Source organism: Cardiocondyla obscurior, linkage group LG01, assembly GCF_019399895.1.
Source record: "Cardiocondyla obscurior isolate alpha-2009 linkage group LG01, Cobs3.1, whole genome shotgun sequence".
NCBI lineage: Eukaryota > Metazoa > Arthropoda > Insecta > Hymenoptera > Formicidae > Cardiocondyla > Cardiocondyla obscurior.
In genome coordinates, this window is record NC_091864.1 from 5,646,759 (window position 1) to 5,667,242 (window position 20,484).

General features: G+C 39.5%; 2 protein-coding genes across 2 annotated transcripts in view; one reads left to right on the top strand and one right to left on the bottom strand.

The window, feature by feature from the left end:
* Mcu (mitochondrial calcium uniporter) overlaps nucleotides 1-20,484 on the top strand; it is a 48,924-nt gene that overhangs the window by 17,221 nt on the left and 11,219 nt on the right. The window lies entirely within an intron of this gene.
* On the bottom strand, nucleotides 1,451-20,247 carry Jv (javelin). Its single transcript, XM_070666287.1, has 6 exons — nucleotides 20,212-20,247; nucleotides 7,765-8,018; nucleotides 6,290-6,596; nucleotides 4,759-5,547; nucleotides 3,266-4,245; nucleotides 1,451-2,859 (listed from the first exon to the last, which is right to left on the bottom strand). Exons 1-6 carry the CDS (start codon nucleotides 20,245-20,247, stop codon nucleotides 1,812-1,814), a joined length of 3,414 nt encoding a protein of 1,137 aa, XP_070522388.1. The 3' UTR covers nucleotides 1,451-1,811.

The following is a 20,484-nucleotide window of genomic DNA, read 5'->3' on the forward strand; positions in this document are numbered from 1 at the left end:
CGCAATTAGTAACGCGATGTGCAATCTTAATATTTAAATAAAAAAAAAAAAGAACTTTTAATTAAAGAACGAAGATGCATGCATATGAAACTATGTACTCGATGTTGCTAGCATATTTTCAAACGCGTCGGTGTGTTAATTTGTATGCGATATGAGATATGCAAACAACTCTTATCGTATTATAATATAAAACGAGGGCATTAAATCACTCTGTCTCCCATTCCCGGGTGAAAGATTAAAGGAAGTGAGACATATGAAAGGATAAAAGTATATACGATACGAAAACGCCCGTGAGTTTTTCAGTTCTGCGAATAAAGGATAGTAATTGAAAGAGAGCTTTCTCGCGCGGATGCGGAACAGTTACGCGATACTCTTTACTCGGGTCCGAGATCATCTATGCAAGGATCGTTTTACACCGTGTCGGCTGTCATACCGTGTAAAGCTCGCATTTTACGAGCAGCCCTCCTGGTCTGCCAACTGACGTTAAAGCTTGACATCGAATTAACACCGAAAGCCTTTACGATTTTCGCATTTACGACCCGTCATTTGCCACCTACACTCGAAAACAAATCAATAACTTAGCTACTTTTAGCGAGCTTTTGGAACATTACGCTTAAATAATTTCGCTACTGCAAAAGATACTTAATGCGTACAAAGCAGAGAGTTCTGCTTGTTTGCGTATAAATTAATATTTTCGTTAGTTTTTCTCGCGGAAAGCTTCTTGTTATTATTATTATTAATACCTTTTGTTGAATAACGATTAAGCGTTATCCTACCATTGCATTGTAAATTTTTACAAGAAAACTGCGATAATATTATTTAATGCGGGCCGCGAGCTCGCATTAAGATATTCCGGACTGCGTAATGAGCCTCAGCTTGCCAAGATTCTCTAAGGTCCGCTGCGGTTAAACTTTCAAAAGAATCGATAAAATCAACATGTTCCGAGAATATGTAATGTCGAAAATAACATCGTGTCGTCTGGGCCGTCGATATATCATTTAACTAGACGTGCGTTGCACAACGGAGCGGCATTCGAGCTTACAATTTCCTGGCTTGGTATTTATCTTGTTTGTCATCAGCTTGTGATGATTTGAATGTAGATTGCGAGCAAAATGTTGAAGTAATTATCTAATCATTTAAAGCAAATTTACGTCACAGTACAATACGGCGGATATTAATTTAATTTTAATAATGTCAGAAAGGAATATCAATGACTAAATATTTAATAATTGTTAAATGTTACGGGCAGAGGAGAAAGAGAGAAAGGAAGGAAATAAGGAAACGTAGGGAACTTTAGCAAATAAAATTATATGATTATTTATAACACATTTACTACACTCATATTAAGATGGTTCATGTTTGGTGCATCGTATTGCAACGCATTGAATCTTTGATATGCATTGTATTTTCGTACGTAATAATTTACCTGTTATAGAATGACTCGTGTGGATCTGTCCACCTGAAATAATTAACTAATTTTGCACTCGCGTATCCAATAAATTACTTTGACTATCAACGTACTCTCGCGATATTTTCGCCACTTGTTATCAGAAACATTTGCCGGTAGCACATCTTTCAAAATGTCTTATTTTATTTCTAGCAATGTTTCGTGAATTGCGATTGAATTTTTCTTTTCACGCACTGAATATTATTTTACCTTTTTACAAAGGAAATATCATTTCCAGTAATGCCAAGAAATATCTCTTACGCAATACTTCGTTAAAAATATTAATTACGTTATCTATTATTTTTATCCCCGACGTAACAGAAAAAAGGAAAAAAAAAGTAAATGTACAAAAGGTAATCCTCGTTCAGGATGCCTGCGCGTATTGGTTTTGTCCGTCGATCCCGTTGAGACTATCCTCGAGCACCTCGAACTCTTCGAACTCCATTTTGCCGAAATCGTTGCCGACCTTCCAGCTTGAGTTCACTTCCCACCTCGTCAACGCACTCGGTATGAATCTATTCGGGTAATTGGATCTCGAATCGTTCAGATCGCCCAGCTTAAAGTCAGCTTTGAAAGTCTTCCTCGCTTCCTTAGAATCTTCTTTTTTCGGCTCCAGACCAATTACCACCGGCGGCTCTCTCTTTACCTGCTCGATTTGCTCGACGTCCTCGTCTCTCGGTGCCTCGTCTTTCTGCCTATTATCGATCGTCGTGATCTCGATGCTAGGTGTTTCCGCGATGGTGCATTGTCTGAGATCGGCACACCTGTCGCGACTACGACGCGACGATTGTCCCTCAATGAGTCTGCCGGTCAGTTCCAGTCTACTGTCGCAGGAGTTGCTCTTTACTAGCTTGAACTTCACATAGTCGTTCGATTTGTCGATTCGCTTGAACGCGTTACCGATCAACGGCGATACAAATGGCCCGTTGTGCACGTTGACCACCTTGCCGCCGTAGTAAGTCACGGAAGTGCCATACTCGCGGATCTTCCTTAGCACATCTTGAGACACGTAGTGTCCTGAGCCGTTCGCATTCGCGACGTCGTCGTTACAATTTATCTCCTCGTCGTCCGACGACGTGCAGTGGACACCGCTTCCGGGATCGGTGTCGGGATAGTCGCTCGATACACCGGAGCTGACGCTACCGGAATCCCAGTTTTGATGTTGATGGTGGTGGTGATGGTGGTGGTGGTGATGATGATGATGATTGTAACGGCCGACCTTATTCTTCGAACAATTTGAGCCACTCGGTGACGTGTTTCCGCTTCTAGCTTCGAAACTTTGTGCGAGAATTCTCGTCTTCGATTCACACCGCGGACTTCCAAGTTCCTCCTTAGCGACAGAAATGGTCGAAGAGGCCGACTTGGTCTCGAAGAGTCTCGTGAGATCTTTCGCTCTGCTGGAGCATCTGGATCTGGACATAATACATCGGTTACGACTATTCACGAACGAAGAATAAATAAAGTTTCTAAAGGCTCCGATTACATTAATCGATGATTTTAATATTATTAAATAAAATTTTTTACTAGATCGCTCGCCTGTAGTTTTTAACGAAATTTTGAAAACAACAGTTGTCTTAGTTAATAATGATCGAATCACGAATTACTAAACGCTCAGACGTTTCGACATAAACTTTGTCACCACTTTCTATTAAATTTAACGTCTCGCGTCGATTTACCCAGATATACTGTCATCTCGTATTTAATTCATCCCGCTTACTAACGCGCCGAAGGCAGCGTAAGCTGTGCTTATCAAAACATTCGCATTCGCCTCGTAAATAATAAAAATTTATCTGTCGATGGCATTCAATACTACGCTACCTGGATTCCTCGCGTGTCTTGTCGGACATTTCATCGTACCGAGTGTCATCGATGCTAGTCAGATCCTTCATGCTGACGCTCCTCCTGGTCTTGTCATCCCTCGAGAACTCGGTGTCGGTTATTTTCTTTTTACCGAGAGTGTTCTCGAACATGCGTCTCACGTTTCTGACGGTATCCGGATCCGGTAGCTCTTCGTCAATCAGCTCACGGTTCACCCGTATAGGTTGATAGAAGAAGTGCTTTCGTATGGACGACTGCCTAGAGCTTTTAGCGCCACCGTTCTCGGATCGTTCGAGGTTCCGCTCGCGGTTCTCCATCTTTTTCTGAATCGCGCCGGCGATTTTGCACGTGGGCTCTGTCCTTGCCAGCGGCGATTTGCGTTCCACCGGTTCCGCGCGCACCGGCTCGATGATGACAACGTTATTGTCCATCAGCAGTTCTTGGAACGAGTACTCGCGCAGGTATTGCATCAATCCTTCGTACGTGACATCGCCCCGAGCGCTGAACATGTTCTTGCTGAACATATGCGACTTGACGATCTTATAGCGTACGTGATCGAACTCCGGACCGTCGTCCTGGCATTCTATCGAGTCTACGCAGCTTCTGGATCGGGTGAGATTAATGTGCGGCTTCGTGCCATCGGCTGCTCTTAGCGTTGTAGAATTATCGCAGCCGTCGACGTTTCTCAACGGCCGGTCGTCCTCGATACCGTCGTCCACCGATCTCCTGCGGGAGTCGCCGCTAGATTCGGAACCGAGACCGAGATCGGAGCTTTCCGACCTCGCCTCGAAACCTAGACTGCCCTTCACCACGCTACACGCCTTGCCGAGGATGTTGGACGTTTCTTTTACGATCCTCTCGAACCTGCCCTCGTTCTGCTTATTTCGAGCCGCTTCTTTCTCGATGCTTTTCCGCTCGAAGTAGTTCCTCGCGTCCTCCATCGTCGCCCCATTTTCCGCGCTTTCCAGTACCGTGGCTTCCTACAAAATTAATTTGCCAATTGATTTAATGCGTCACTGCTCCATTTCCAACGTCGGGATGGTAGTTTTTATTAACGGGAAATATTAGGAAGAAAACGAGGTCGCGAAATTGCAGCTACAAATTGACAACATTATGAATTGCTTAACGAAAACGAGTATTTAATCGAATAAAAAAAAATATATATATATTTTATATACATATATACTACACATATTACGAAAAGATTGACGTTAACGTTGCAACGCAAAGTTGCAGAAACTGTTCAATATTCAATGCGCAACATATGTGCAGAGAATTTTAAATCCATATTTTATATTGCTCTAAAGAAGATTTCACTTCCGATATGCTTTGGAGAAAATACAATTTCTTGACATTTTGGCTTACATTTTCACGATCTCAAAAGTCAGAATCTTGGAAAAATTTGAATATTATTTTATTTTATAAAAAAAAAGAAAAGAAAATTAACATTTTATTCTAATTCGTGCGATAATTCCATCGTATTTTATACTAACTTTCGCTTTTCCTCCACGAATCTCGTGCTCTTCGTTCGCGTTACTAATTGATTCGATTACGTTAGCATCGATACGGCCGTTTGCCTCCTTCGTGATTTCCCTTTTATCTCTCGATACGTCCTCGACGATAGCATCGATCTCCACGACGGAACGTCGATGGCGTTTCCTAGTGACGTCATTGTCAACGACTTTCAGAACCTGCGGTCTCCGTGACATCTCGCCGCGATCGCTTTTTGATGCCCAGATCGACTTGTAATGTTCTACTTCCTCGATCTTCTGATCCGCCACGTCGCAGGAAGTTACGAAATTTTCAACATCGGTTCCTTTAAAATTCGTCTTAGACGAGGATGGAGCGTACTGACTCGTGTACTTGTCCGCCGAGCTAATCTCCGACTCCGCCACGAAATTTCCGTCGGGTTCCTGATGGTTTCGCCGGTTCAACTCCGTCAGCTTGGACAAATCGAAATCGCGAAATTCTCTCTCAGGTTTGTCGTCGGCTCGGGGATTATCCTCGCGTACCGTGTGCTCCTTGCACTTCTCCTCGTCCGTCGCGTTGCTGCTGCCCGTCGGTGAGGCTTCGCACGGCTCGTTGTACTCTACCACCCTTAAATCTCGTAAACCGTGCACTTTCTTGCGCCCGATATTACCACCCCTCGCCGAGTCGGCCTCGTATTCGAGTCGTATGTTGGAAAGCGGCAGGAAATTCAGTACGTCGAAGTATTCCAATTCCCCGTCGTCTTCGAAGAGAATGCTGTCTAAGCTTCTATGCTCCTTACGCTTGCGCTTTACCTGAATGGAAAAGCACATCTGAGCGCGTGCTTTTCGTACGCTTTATCCTGCAGAAAGTTTTTTGCCCGGGCTAACTTTGGAAGCTAGTTTTCTTACGAGATCGAGCTTTTATTATAAAGAAATATTTTCGCGGTAAATATAACGATGCGGTGACATTTTTCAAGAAATAGTTTTAAATTTAATCTTCCCGGCTAGTTTTTGACGCTTAATAAAGTTTAATGAGAGTCCGCAAAATAATAATTCAACATTGTTTTAGCTTCGCGGAACAGAAAGACGTTATTTTATACTTAAATTGTAGGAGATCAATTTTCCCGATGCTCAGTTAAAATTTAATTGACCAACTTAAAGATAATGATAATACTAGGAAACTCGCGGTCGGAACATAATGATCTCTATCATTTTAATTAATGTTGGCAACAAACTTCTTAATCTTGCTACAGTGATGGGTCCCGGAACGGTTGATCTCGAGGCCGATACATCACTACCGAGTAAACTTTGATCAAATTAATAATTGGAAATTTCATCGTAGTCTCCAGCATGTTATATCGTCATTGGCGTAAATTAAACTATCTACATGTACTCTGCAATTTATTATAAATTAATATCATTAATTCACTAATTCAGTAAACTCTTTGGTAATAAAAGGAAAGATTTTGGTTTTTTTTTTTTTTTTTTTTTGTACATGTGATTCGATAAAGCTATTAAGCTTTTCAACTTTTTATCAAGGAAAAATGTATTTCACCTGCGTGTATATGCAATCGATACTTCGGTTGCCTTCAATGGGGCAGTTATCTTCCACAATGTCGACCAATCCGCTCACTGTATCCAAATTTTGCACACTGCGATAACGCCTTGGAGGATCCGGCCAATCGAGAATATTTAGCCGATTTGGATCGGTAGGATTTTTTCGATTGTAAGGCAACGGGTCTGGAAGAGACACGAGACTCGACGGGATCGAGTGTAGGCCGCACGTTGATCGCGAGTGATAAGACTTTGCCTCGTTGAACCTCTCGTAAGAATCTGAAAGATGCTGTTGGCTCTTGTAGAGTCTGAAACAGGTTAGGGAGTCTCTTGACGTCTTTGTGGAATAAAATTTGCATTTGTAAAGCTCGAAAGTACTTGTAAAACAAGCATATCAAATGTAAATTGAATAAGATAAACGTGAAATCCACTTCGATGACTCGTTTGAGTTTATTAGATCGATTTGTTGAGTGATAATTCGCAGATAAAATAATCAGAAGAAAAAATATTTAATAAATTTTCTTTTTTATTAAATTGAAAAATAAACATTGCGAAAAGTAAAAAATCGAAATCGCCCGTTATCATCGATTGGCATAAAATTTAGTCCATCAATTTAGTCGAGAAAAAAATCTTGTTAATGTATAAGATGACAGAGATACTTTTTCAATATTACTATCTCAATTAATTATCGTTCTATAAAATCTTAAACGCTGCGATACAAAACCGCAAGAAATATGGCTGATGTATAACGCTTTTTTTTTATTACTTGACGGCGACTTTTATTTGCCAATGCATCGAATTAGATTGCCTCCAATAGACCGTAAATGGATGACGAAAATAAAAAAAAGTCAGTTGTTCTCCTGCGAATTGTGGACAACTTTTCGATTTCATTCCGCAACAAGGAGATATCTGCTTGGAATCGTATTTCAACAAAGTTTTTTTCGTAAAGTTCTTATGTCACTTCGAGAAGAACTCCCAAGTCGTTCGTTCGTTTTGCTGGGGAGCGTCGCTCGTCGTTGACCCCGATTAAATTTCCACGATATACGGCATTTGCAATAATAATTTTCCGCTCGCTGCAAGCGGATAATGCAGGTTTACTGTTCACAGCAACACAAAGAGATTAAATTCGTCGCGCATAGAGAAACCAACATAATTGGAACTAGTGCTTAATTATTAACAGATTAAGTGTTACCTTATTAACATTAATGTTAGAAAATCGTCAGTCATTGAAGTGACATTAGAATTTTTATTTGCGATCTCAGATATTTCGAAAGTGATCAATCGTCAAATTAATTCGCCGACCAACGTTCATTTTACTGACAGCTACTATTAAATGAAACACCCTTTCGGACGTTTACTATCTTTTTATTCCCTACACGATCGGGCCGTAGTCTATTAATTGAAAAAAAAAAGAAAAAAAAACGGGTCAAGAGCGCGATCAGCGATTGAGACTTTTTCCTGATGGAAAAGGCTCACCTGTCCTTCAGAGAATTCCGATCGATCAGCTTGGCTCTCGGTATCAACTGATATCTCCTGGGTAGGTCGAAGGTCGACTGGCCTAGTCGAAACTGCGCCGCTTCTCGATCCTGTCGAGAATCATCTTCCGATATCACCGCGAGGCTCCTCGTACGCTTCAGGAGTTTTCTGCGATCCTGAGTCGACTGAGTTGAGTGGGAGTCGTAGCGGCCGCCCTCTCTGCAATTAAAATCATGCAATTGCGTGGCAACAGGCTTAAATCACTGGAGATGCAATCATAATAAAATCATACGCTGTGACAAGCTTCCACCGGAGCACAATACCTAATTGACGCGTTTTGCGCGGGCTGTATCGGATGGGACGTGCGCTTTCTCTCGCTTAGGGATCCTCGGGGGAAAATTCGAAGTCACTTTTACCTCGGTAAAAACCCGGAGTTTAGAGGCGCAATTAAAATGTTGTTTAATTTAATTCGAAAGTCTCGAAAATCGAGGGGGACCGCGAGCAATAGTCTAAAACTTTCACTGTAAAGTGTACACCGATTCGTGTAATTCTTGGTTGATTCCATTTACAATTAAATACCTCGTACTTGCTAATGGATTTTCTAATATTCGAAGCCTCATTAAGATAGATTTAATATTGACTCAATATTAGACACTTTAATTAATTTCACGCGCAGCGCGGTATGCGATGGCATATTTGCGTTATCTACGCGCGTAATGCGTGGGTTTTTTTTCTTTTCTTTTTTCTGAATTTTTTTTTTCTTGAACACTAGCAGACGTACTGAAAACGGACGTGTCCTTTCGGCCGACTGCTCGTCTTAACAAACGTGAATCCTTGAAGCTCGAATGCAAACGGCGTATCGTCGTCTCATTGTGTTCGTCTGAGCACGGCATAGTTACGTAAGATTATCACGAGTTATCTCGAGTAACTTTGCACGTCGTTGCAAGACAAATGTGCTGATTGGTTTCAGAATGGCTACTTTTTCTTTTCTGGTTTTATTTTTTATTTTTTTTCCTTTTTATTTACAGTTAAGTTATACCGTGTCACACGTCATTGACGTTTGCTTTTTTTATTAATACTTTCATGCAAATAGTTCGCAGAACTGATCGCGCGTTTGCTGGAAAAGCGCGAGTCTGTTAACATCACGAGATTTCTGTTACTGCATTTGGATTACCTCGTTACTCTAATGACTCGTAATTCGATGGCGCTTGTAAATCGGAAGCCGCGCTGTATAGGCTTCTCGAGGATCGAAAAGAACATCGATTGCCTCGTATACGAAACATCGAGCAATTAATATCCATCCGTGATCTGATATTTTTGCGCGAGCTTGGAAATGGGAGCGCTCGAACTGCGCAATTGAATCAACAACATTAATTATTGCTCGAATGCAGACGAGTTATTAAAATCGTGATTGCACGGGTGAAAGTATTGTGCTATCAGTGTTATCGAACCTGAAAAAAAAATCTGAAACGCATGCCGGACCGTTTCTGCCAAGCACTCGTAAAATCGCGAAGTATAAAAGTGCTTTCCACGGAGAAGAAAATAGTATTTCCTTAAGTAGAATAAAGTTATTTCTGACATGTAATATCAAGGGAAAAGACAAAACCTTCTCTCGCATTCCATTTCGTTGGAGCAAGTTGAATTTTGCTTTGATGCAAGATATCAAAAATGGAACAATTTCGCGGTGCGATAGTATATTGCGGGCTGCTCGTTTTATCAAGCTTTGGGAATATGATATATACACTTCGAGCGGGGAATAAAACAGCTTTATCACGCGCGTGTTAGCGTTTCAATATTTCCGTACGTTTATTCTGCGCGCAACCCACGGCGGAATTAAAAATCAATCGTGATTTCCGGCCAATACTAGACTCGACCGTTGCACCTGTGCTCAAGCAGCAGAGAGGAAAAAAAAAAAGAAAAAAACGGAGTCTTCTGCACGTAGTGAAACGCGACGAGAATATCGTACGTGCTGGGCCGGAAGAAGTTCCGCAGCGTGAACAGTCGATGGTTAACATCCGACCGACGACGAAGTCGCTTGTCTCCACGAGACTTCACGGGTCGGAGCCCACCGGTTTGTATCGCGGTATTTATGAAATAAAACTGCGCAATAAACACGCATAATTTCGCGTTTTAAGGAAATTAACATTGGCTCGTGTACAGAAAAATTATTTATACATTTGCAACACTTTAAAATGCATAATAATTTTTTTTTTTTTGTGCATTAAAAACTTTATTGTAATTAAAAAAGTAACGCGAAGTTTGTCTCGAAAGATACGTATAATAACTTTGTGAGTTTACGATTTCATGCAAATTTTAACACGAGAAAAATGAGGTATTGTTTACTTAGGAAACTATATCTTCAATTTGTCTTCCTCTCGGTTTTGTTGCGCGTCAACTGGAAAAGTTCGCGTTAAAGTAATATTCCCTCGCTTTACAGGCATTCAGCATCGTTAGGTCGAAATTGCGAACTTAACGGAGAAAAATTGTACAGCAGATTATTACCGGAGATAGAAGAAATAAATTTAAATTGTCGGTATGTTTATGGTCAGAACGGGTCGAGTGAGTCATCGTATAGATCTTTTTTATCCCCTACTTGAGTAAGAAACGTTGCAACCTTGATCGTAAGCGACTTCTGCCTTTGGATGTTGTCGACGAAAATAATTATGCATAAAGTATTATGCAATTTGTAACGTGGAAACTGTGAACGAGGCTCAACGTCTTAATTAATTAAAATGGAGTCAAGATTAGGTAAAATAATTAGCGGCGTTAAGTGTAGAAATTTATCTGTCAAACAACACTAAATATCTTCAAACGGTGAACTTTCTGTTTGCTTCGAAGAATTATTGCATTTTTAAATTAATATTTAATTTCTATTTTCCGCTCAGTTTCTTTAATCAATAATTTAATTTTTTTTTTTTTTTTTACTAAAAGTTTATCGTGGAAAAAAATCAAGTGAAGTGTCCGATTACCGCGTTATCGATTTGTATATTCTTTTTCACGTCGAACATTTTGTGGTCACACAAGGGGTTCCTACTTGACACACATGCCGTGAAAGATATTCGATACCATTGACGTACGCGATATAACATTAGATAAATTAATCCAGATAACTCACGGATTTCCATACGACCCTTAAACAGCCGACACAACGAGAACAATGATGAAACGTGAGGCGACGTCGCCGATAACTATAATCACCGTTCCCTGGCACGTAGATTGATATGAGATTTGGTCCTTGAGACGATCGTCGGCCCCGATTACGTTTAATTCAGGTCAGGCTTTATTCGTCGATGAGGGAAAGACGTCGAAAACGGAGAAAGACTCGATGCACTCGCGATTGCACGAACATGAAATTTCGGTACTCGTTGGACCAGATCGAGAGCGGGTGATCGTTAATCTCGCGCTTTATCAATCTGCACGTTACGTGCCGATGCCGGGTCTTCACTTTCTCGTTTGCACGCCGACTGGCGAAGAAGTATTGTTGTACCTGATCGCCACTGTGCCACCAGTTCCCGCCGGTGCACGTAGTGGGAGCAGAACATACTTCGGGCAGACAAAGTGACGTCACTGGTCTTCGGAAATATAATGTGGTAATCGTGGTGGGTCACGCGAACAAACTTTAAACCTCGGAAATATACCGCGAATTAAAACTTATTTAATAAATAAACAATTTTTTTTTTAAGGTACTTTGTTAGAGTATTTTTTTTAATATTAAATTGTAATTACATATACATATTTACGGATGGACAAATATCATCTTTCTTCCACTTAAATCTCTAAATCTGATACTCGAGTGCGAAAGAAAAAAAAATTGTGTTTGATCATTACGTGCGCTCGCGTAGACTTGAAATTCTTTCCGTGTCAACTTTGTCTTTACCATTCAAAGTTGCTGAAACGTTCTTCTATAATTCATTTTAATACGTCGGAGTAGTAAGTCCTTTCGATTCACAAAGTGCTAAATAATCTTCGAGAGGAACAAAGTACGGTGTTTCAAGTTGCGAGTGATCTCGAGTACTTTATCGAGAGTGCTCCGTGTTGGAAGCTTGCGCATAGATGCTCCTCGGGAATCCTTTGAACGTACACCTTCGTTATCCACAAGGCTATCATTTCTCTTCCGCGGAAGTATATTTTTTACGAGCGGAGTTCGGTTTCTGGAGGCTTAAACTTACGACAATGTGTCAAGGTTATGACACACGAAGCAGAACGGTGTTCCACATCTGACGTAAAAGCGAAAGAAATCTTTCTTATAAAAAGGCGCGCGACAATCAAGGAATTAATGTGAATTAAAAAAAAATCAATCGGTTCCGAGATTAATTCAAGCATGATACTAGGAAGCAAATAATTCAAATAAATTTCTAAATGCAAAGGTATATATTTAAATACGATTTTCTTATTCGAGTAACATATATATTCTCTTTTATTATTTTATTTTTGAGTTTAGGTAATAAAAAAGTTTCTTGTACACTGCTGAGGCAAGTACCATGAATAAATACATGAATATTAATAACGAAATATTTAAATATTAAAGACTTTCTAAAATTATTTATTTTAAAACGGAAAGCTCCTTTTTAATATTTATTATTTTTCTGATACTTTATTATTCTAATTGTTGCACGATGCTGCGCAAAAGATTGTGATATTTAGATTACACGCGTTTTACGTTTCACATTCTTGCATCTTATAATATTTCGCATTATTCTTGCATTATTATCTCAAGTACAACGGATTTGTACGCTTCGATAATTTCAAGTAAGAGAAATTACACTCTCTGGACCACAATTAGTGAAATAATACAGAAATTTCGATTGTTATATTCTGTAATGTGCCGCAGCAGCTTCGATCAATTATTACAAGCAGTTTATCCGTTGTAAAACAATTAAAGCATGGGAAACGGGAATACAACGGATGCACCAGAAGTTTGATAGTCATATAACCACTATTTCTCATGATTAATGCGGGCTCTCATGATCCTTCGAAGTTATCTTCATTTAACACCTTGCAGAAACATTATCACTAAAAGACACGAGCAACTTAGATAATTAATGAGGAACACGCAAGTGAGCAAGTTGTTATATTATTATTGTCTGCATCGACGTGTTCCATCCGAACCAAAAGTTATTTTAATTAATTCCAAAATCAAACTTACCGGTAACAACAAATTTTTGTATTTATGTAATGAGAAAATAGTTGTAATGTAATGGCAGAATTTTTTTTTTCTTTTTCAAAAGTTTTACTTGTTAAAATTTACGTTTTTGTTAAAGTTTAAAAATTGCAGTTAAAATTTCCTTACTTGATCGTAAAATGAATATTAAGTAAGAAACGAAAATGAATAACACGGAATAAAGTGATAGTAGTATATCGAAATCATGGGATGATACAAGATTTTGTTGTGGACCACGTATCATCAGTGTAGAACTCGCTTTCTATCGCGAGTCTTTTTCAGAGAAATGGGAGCATCGCGATTCTCATGTGATATGATTCGGATTGTATTTCAAATTGACTGGCGCGTTGCGTGAAACCGCGAAGAAGAAAGTAATCATAGCACTTGACTTAGGGACTGCTTGGACACGCAACTGCGGGATATCGGATAGCTATCTCGATAGTTAAACTTTTTTTCGGCTTCTTTACCGATTTCCTGATCCAAGTTCTCACTTCACCGCGCGTTTCTTTAATAATTTTCTTTCTCTTTGGTCATCGAGTACTTTCACAAAAATATCGAGACGTTAATAATTACCGTCCAACATTATAAATATGTTATTTTTATTTTACATTGTAATTAGAATTATTTTTTATTATTTTCAAACTTAAATTCGCATATAAAATCTTGTTTTTTTTTTTTTCTTTTTCCATTGAATGCATCTCAACATTGAAATAGAAAAGAAGAAAAGAGATTTATACACATCTTAGATTTTTATCTCGGAGATATACAACTCTTTTTATTTTAAATTGTTTACTTAGAACTCGCTGCGGTTCAGTTAGATAGATTCCTCACGGATCTTTGTAAGAGCGACGGATTAAAAATCTTAGGTTTATAGCAATCGGAAAAAGGCACGTCGCCCTGTCGGGCTTTCAATCGAAGTCTCATCAACTTGAAGAATTGCGGCGCGTTTCCTTGAAGTTTTATTAACTCTGACGAAGTGAGAAGGGATTACGGAAATCGAGTATTTCTTTCTGCGAACGGAACAAGTATTGAATATCAAACGTTCGGAAAATGCAGCCTTTATCATCTTCTAGGATCTCAACAAAGTTCTGATAGGAAAAGCCCTTTGGAAAATTCTGATGGTTTTTAAAGTTAAATACGAGAGTGAATGAAACTTTCTCGCATTTTAATACTTTGCCGACACAATCAAAATGTTAAACAATCTTTTGCGAAGTTCGCCATCCGCCTGTGTCGAAAGTTGTTACTTATAAGGCGTATCGTGTATTCGCGAATGCTCAAAATAACTTAATGTCCATTATTTTTACATTTTATTAACAACGACAGTGATAAGTCATTCAATATTGGCCAGATCTCAATACAAGAATGTTGCTTCTTTGAATATAAGTAGTTGACCGCTTAATTGAATTTAATATAAATAAAAGTAAGTTTCAAGTAAAAAGCATTGTTCATATTCATGAGTGAATGATACGAATCTACGTTTGCAGCATATTCATGGAGATCCGATCATTGTGAGCACGAAATGTCCATAATACAGCTCGTGGCGTGTAATTTTAACGATGCAGGTATTGAAGTGATGTTTTAAAATATCGTATACGCTTTCTCTGATGGTTTAATACAATGCCTGCTTTTTTTTGCGTTTTTTATAATGAACACTTTTTAAGAAATTTAGGAGAATAGTAACAGAAGATATATATATATCTTTTTTTTTTTTTAATTAATATATGCAAATTTAATCAATGACTTTGGAGACAATTAACGTTAGTAAAATACAGTACAAAATAAAGTAGAACGGAGTGTAAAACAAGAACGGAATAGAGAACGAAATACGTAATTCAGCGAAACTTTAGCTGCACCGAGAAACGGAAGTAAAAGTTCCCTGTGGAAATTTAAAGTATACATGCGAGACACCATTTCAGAATTTTGAAACGTACCTAGATGTCAAGAAGTCTTAACTAACTAAACTTTTAAAACTCATTGTCTTCGCATTTGAAACAAATCTAAAATAATTTCCAGCGCTATAAAATTACATAAGCAAATCTCACCGATGCGTAATCAACTATTTTTCTTTTTTTTTTTTTTACCGGAAGAATGAACTTCGAGTATTTTCCTGCATCTTGATGATTATGGAACAAGACTGATATGCAAACGAGACGCAATCAGTTATGCAAACGGTGGAAGATTGCTTTCTTGTTTCACATTTGCTATAAATACCTGAAATATTCCGCGCAACAATTTCTTCGAGTGTTCTTTCCGGTTGTATTTTCAGCAAAGGATACTTCAACGTCACATAGGATACGCGTCCGCAATAGAAATTGCGATCGAATGACATCCCCGGTTTGACATTGTATGCAGTCGATATGCAACTAGGGTATCAAGTTGAAAGAGAAACGCAAACAACCGCGGGGTGTTCCATCCCCTCCGCGCGCCTTTCACCCGATGAATCATAAGGTTGTCAGGTAGGGAACCACTTCACCCCGTGTGAAATAAAATGTGTATACTGGATAACAATTGAATGCGACGCACACGAGTGACCTCCCCAAGTTCACCTGCCTCCTTTGGCTCACCTGGCCGCAGTGATTCGTGAAAAGAATCGCGAGAGTAGTACAATAGCTTTTTCCTTTTAGCTGATATTTTAAGATATTAATTATAACTGATATTTTAAGATATTAATTACAACTGATATTTTAAGATATTAATTATAAAAGATCTTACGATTAAAAAAAAAAATTTTTCTCGCATTACGAAAGTCGTCCGGATTTTTCCCGATGCGAATTTTATACTTTACTATTTTATTTAGAGCGCGTTAAAAATTACGGTTATCTCGATACAATTAATTTCCAACACGTTTTGATATCACTATCAATCTTGCACCTCGGCATTCTTTTTCTTTTCGAATGTTACGATCAATAATTGTCAGAACAAAAGCAGTTATGAATGTAATAGTTGCAATTGTAAAACTTTCGCACGTAAAACGATCCTCTCTTCCTCTTTTTTTTTTTTATTGTCCTTCCGGTTCTCACCGTTTTCACTCGCGGCTCCCAATCGCGGAATTTCCACGAAACACTTCGAGAACCAATTACGTACTCCCCCGATAGTACACACGATGGAATCAATTAAGCTTGATTATCCGAAACGTCGTTAGGGATTCCGCACGGCCGACGATCCGCAGTTTATCGCGAGAGAACTACGGAGAAATTGATGCTCACAGCAGAAGTGCGCCGTGAAAGCGAGTGGTAACGCCAAGTGATACGCGTGTAATTTAGTCCTCGGTCATTGGCACTTACAAAATTTCGAATTGCCCGATTCACTTTCCATCGACTATGACCGCCGAATACTAATGCATCTCTCAGGAAACATAAAATTCCTCGATTTTCTCGAAAGTAATTTGCCTCTGTCTTTCTTCATTCACGGTCTCTTTAATCCACTTATCGAATTTTTTTTTCCAAGACGGAGTTTAATGAAATTTTAATAACGTTTAGGTTAAGTGATTAAGACCTTGCCAGCAAGGCAAAATACTCCCCAAATAATAACCTAGACGCTGCATAATTTACATAACTTGTCTCTCTTTTTCTCTCTCGGAAAAATAAATGTTTATCTTTCTCTTATAATTTTTTTTACACTTTTGCAAATTAATTAAGACTTCTAGAGGAACAATATGGCGCGAATAAATTAGTTTATTTATCTTAATCATCTGGATAGATCACGAAACGGGTAAATTCACCGAATAGTCGGCTAATCTTTCGAATCTTTAGAAAAGTGTTCCTCGCTGTATTCTTGTAAAAAAGAAAAAAGAAAAAACCATAAACCGTGATCAATTTTCCGAGAAATATTCCATTGTTTGTGAATAAATTCAAGACTCCCGCGATGTCTATATATTTTCCGATGCACTTTATTATGCGAGCGCAGCAAAACAGTTTTCGAAACTAGGTCTTGGATGGACCAAGAACGAAGAATTGCTCTTACCTAATCTAGTCATCGATTTTAATGCTACCGTGCTTCAAGGATGGTTGCTTCCTTTACGTAACGTTGCACTCATCGTGAAAAAAAAATACAAAAAAAAAATAAAACATTACTGTGTAATAAAGTTATTATTACGTAAGCGAGAGAATCCACGCGAGGCCGATCGCAAATTGTATCTAAGTCGAAGGTAAAACAGAGCCGCGAGAATTCGCGTCAATCTCATACGAAGCTCCGTGTTGACGAGCTCTTGTCGTCATCTCGTTAGAGCGATTTGGCACGGGAGCTGAACTTGAGCGGGGTGCGTTTAAATTCGTCAATCAACGGCGGAGTCGCGTACGGGATTCGTACGACGAGACGGAAAAGTAGGGCCGATCGGTTTGCAAGATTTTTCTCGCTATTGCGGAAAGGTCAGGAAACGAGGTCGCGACAGGAAATTACACAATAGAGAGCATGCTCCTATTCTCACAGGGGAAATTCTATATGTACGTGTGCGTTGATAATGTTTTTTAATGAGGACTCTCAATTCTCTCGTTGTGCCGATCGACGAGTTTCTTTCCCGTCTCGCAGGATATTCCGGGAATTTTCTCGTGCTTTCCGGTCGACGGTGAATTACGAAAGTGGAGCTCGTTGCAAAAATTAGCCGAAGCCGAGTAGCAAGTCTTCGTACGCGTTATGGGGGATTCCGCAAACGATCGCGAAATTGCGCGTATGTACATTGGCAAATCGCCATGCTAATGCGAGCACCGTCGCTTCGAATATACGGGCGTTCTGTTCGCCGAGCGGAATTCTATGACAGCAAAAAGTAAAATAAACAAGGCTACGCCCGGAATATTCTGACGATATTTGACGGCGACAGACATTACATCACACGTTACGAACTCTCGTTCTACTGCAAACTAAGTTTGTATTGTGAGCCAGTTGCGTTATGACGCGTCACAATCGACCGTTATAACTTCGAGTAGCTGACTGTTAAATCAGCACAAATCTTCATTTGACTTTCTACGATAGCTGCAATTTGTCGAAAACCCGATGGTATTGTTTGCATTTCTAAATTCAAAGAAGTTTCATTAAAAATTCGCTGCTTAGGTATCAACGATACTATAGCCGTTTTCCTGCATTTGTTACTAATTAATAAATCGTAAAAGTTTCACGCGCACTAATTTAATAGAACAAGTTTTCAATAAAAGTTTAACAGTACTGCATAATAAAATTTGAAAAGTCCCAGAAAAAGACTGTACAAAAAAAAATATATATATATATATATATATATATATATATATATATATATATATATTCACGTTGGAATTTCTCATATTTCTGTCATACATTTCTACATTTCATTTCTACATTTTTACCGCTTTGTTACAGAAATATTAAAACGCAATAAAACGAAATAAAAACAAGATTAATCTAAACAACTCTAGATTTTATTAACTTTTTAATAATAATTATAAAAGTATAAAATATTTTTATATAATAAAATGATTATTATGCAAAATATGGAAATGTACAGCCTTTTTGGAGCGGACGTATAAAACTACTGATCGCGATCTACCTCGGTGTCCCAATATCACGGTCGACGAACTCCATCGTCACCTGGCAGTAGACAATCTTGACGACGTACATCGCGGTCCAAATCGCGCCGACCACACTTGCCACTGACGACACTCCGCGTTATGCTCACTCTCTCCTCGCGTTGCGAGTGATTTTTGATGCGCGGGTGACACACGCGGTTTGTCACTGCCCTTTGTTGTCGCGCGGCTTGCGTACGTGTGCGTACCCATTGCGGACGAGAGAAACGGAGGAGAGAAAGGGCCGGGTGAGGAGGGAAACGGAGAACGCTGGAGAGAAATACTCGGACGCGAAGACGGATATCCGGTGTTCCGCTGCTGCGATCACGGTACGACGCACGCTGCCGTGCTAATTAGCGATATTCGCGGCACATCGCGCGTGTTTGACACGAATCGATCCTCTGCGAACAGCTGATATCGCCGCGATGAATACCGTCGGCATTGTTATACAATGTGGAAACAGAAAAGAGATTAATTTTAAAATTAATTATCACAAATGTTGCATATTTGATCCCTCATTAATATGATAATACGTACATCGGCAATTGCTGTCGCACCGTATTTATTCGGAAGCCCGCGCTGAAATGTAACGCGCCAATATTACATTTATTCACGTGTAATACAACGTTCCAGTTGCAGCTTGGTCCTTAATTAACGGGAATTTAACCCGGTGTGGTACGGCGCACTTTAGCTAAGCTAACGAAAACGTATCTGCAAGGTTTTTTTTTTTTTTTTATTTTATTTTATTTCGTTCGTTATTTGCGACAATAGTACTTTTTTCCAGCGAAGATTTTTATATTGCAAGTCTACGTAAAATAAGTTTTCCTGGATTATGCGCGTTCGCTTTTATTTATCACATGGTTTAACCGAAATAATTTAATACCGGCGTAACGAACAAATATTATTTGCTGCTGAATAATATTGCAAAAATGTTAAAGCGCGCGCGCGATGCTTTGTTTGATTTCTCTCGTACGTAAAACGGGAACTCTCTCGCGCGTTTTGCGGCACCTTCTTGTGTTAGGAATAAACGCACGGACATTTAAACGAAGTCGCGTAATTAGACCACAACCGTATTAATAAGCGTTGTCTGACCGTGGCAATACGGCAGTAATTAACTATTAACCATTACTAATTGTGACGTTTCGTGAAACCGCGGGACGAACGGGACTCCGGATCCTCGAAGCGAAGAAGCTCGGAGTACCGCACACGCGCAAAATTTCCTGGCGGTCTTTTAAATTATTCGCGACAACCTTGTCCCAGTTAACTGTTTTATCACGGTTTTTGCGATTGCAGAAAATAGTCCGAAGGAAAGCTGCATTTATTTCCGCTAAGTGCAGCGCGCGCAGACGCAATCGCAATTAAAACGACTGCAAAAGAAATTTAAAATGATTTCGGAAGAGGATCTTTGCGAAGGAAGATTCCACCTTGTAATTATCGAAACTTTTTTGATGCTCGGAATAATTACCAACGCGTCGGCAGAGATTGGGGAAAATATTCGTACCTATTAAAACACTTTCGTCGATATAAAATCGGAGTGCATATACCGCGAGTGATCGTGAGACGTGATAAGATTCCGATGGTTTCTGGGTTAGTAAGAACAAAAAAAAAAGAAAAAAAAAAAATTAATTCGGCGGTCGATTTCCCTTCGAAACTTCGCTTCAGAGCTTGTCTCGAATATCTCAGTGGACCGGATCTCGTGCGAGCAACACGGCGAAAACACTTTCCGCATACATTATTAAGAAATTCGCTACTCACCGATGGCACTTTTGCCGCTGTCGCTCCTGCACCCATAACGCCTCGCCAAGATTATGAGTCCCGCTCTGCACCCCGCCCATGGCCGAATCGCAAAAAGACCTGAACAGAAATCCATATTTAATGACAAAGCTATACCGCACGGACCGTACGACGGTATCTTTCTCGCCGCATATTTTATAAGCATCGCGCTGCACCAGAGCGCGCGGGTTCAGCATCTCGTTTTGGGGAGAATTTCATCGGTAAACAATTAATCTCTTGAGAGCGAGATATGCC

Excerpts from the sequence above, each read along its gene's own strand:
- Jv (XM_070666287.1), bottom strand. The coding sequence starts at position 20,247 with ATGGGTGCAGGAGCGACAGCGGCAAAAGTGCCATCG. Across the intron at positions 6,597-7,764 it reads CGGAATTCTCTGAAGGACAG|ACTCTACAAGAGCCAACAGC; the intron begins GTGAGCCTTTTC and ends AACCTGTTTCAG. Across the intron at positions 4,246-4,758 it reads TTCGTGGAGGAAAAGCGAAA|GAAGCCACGGTACTGGAAAG; the intron begins GTTAGTATAAAA and ends TTAATTTTGTAG.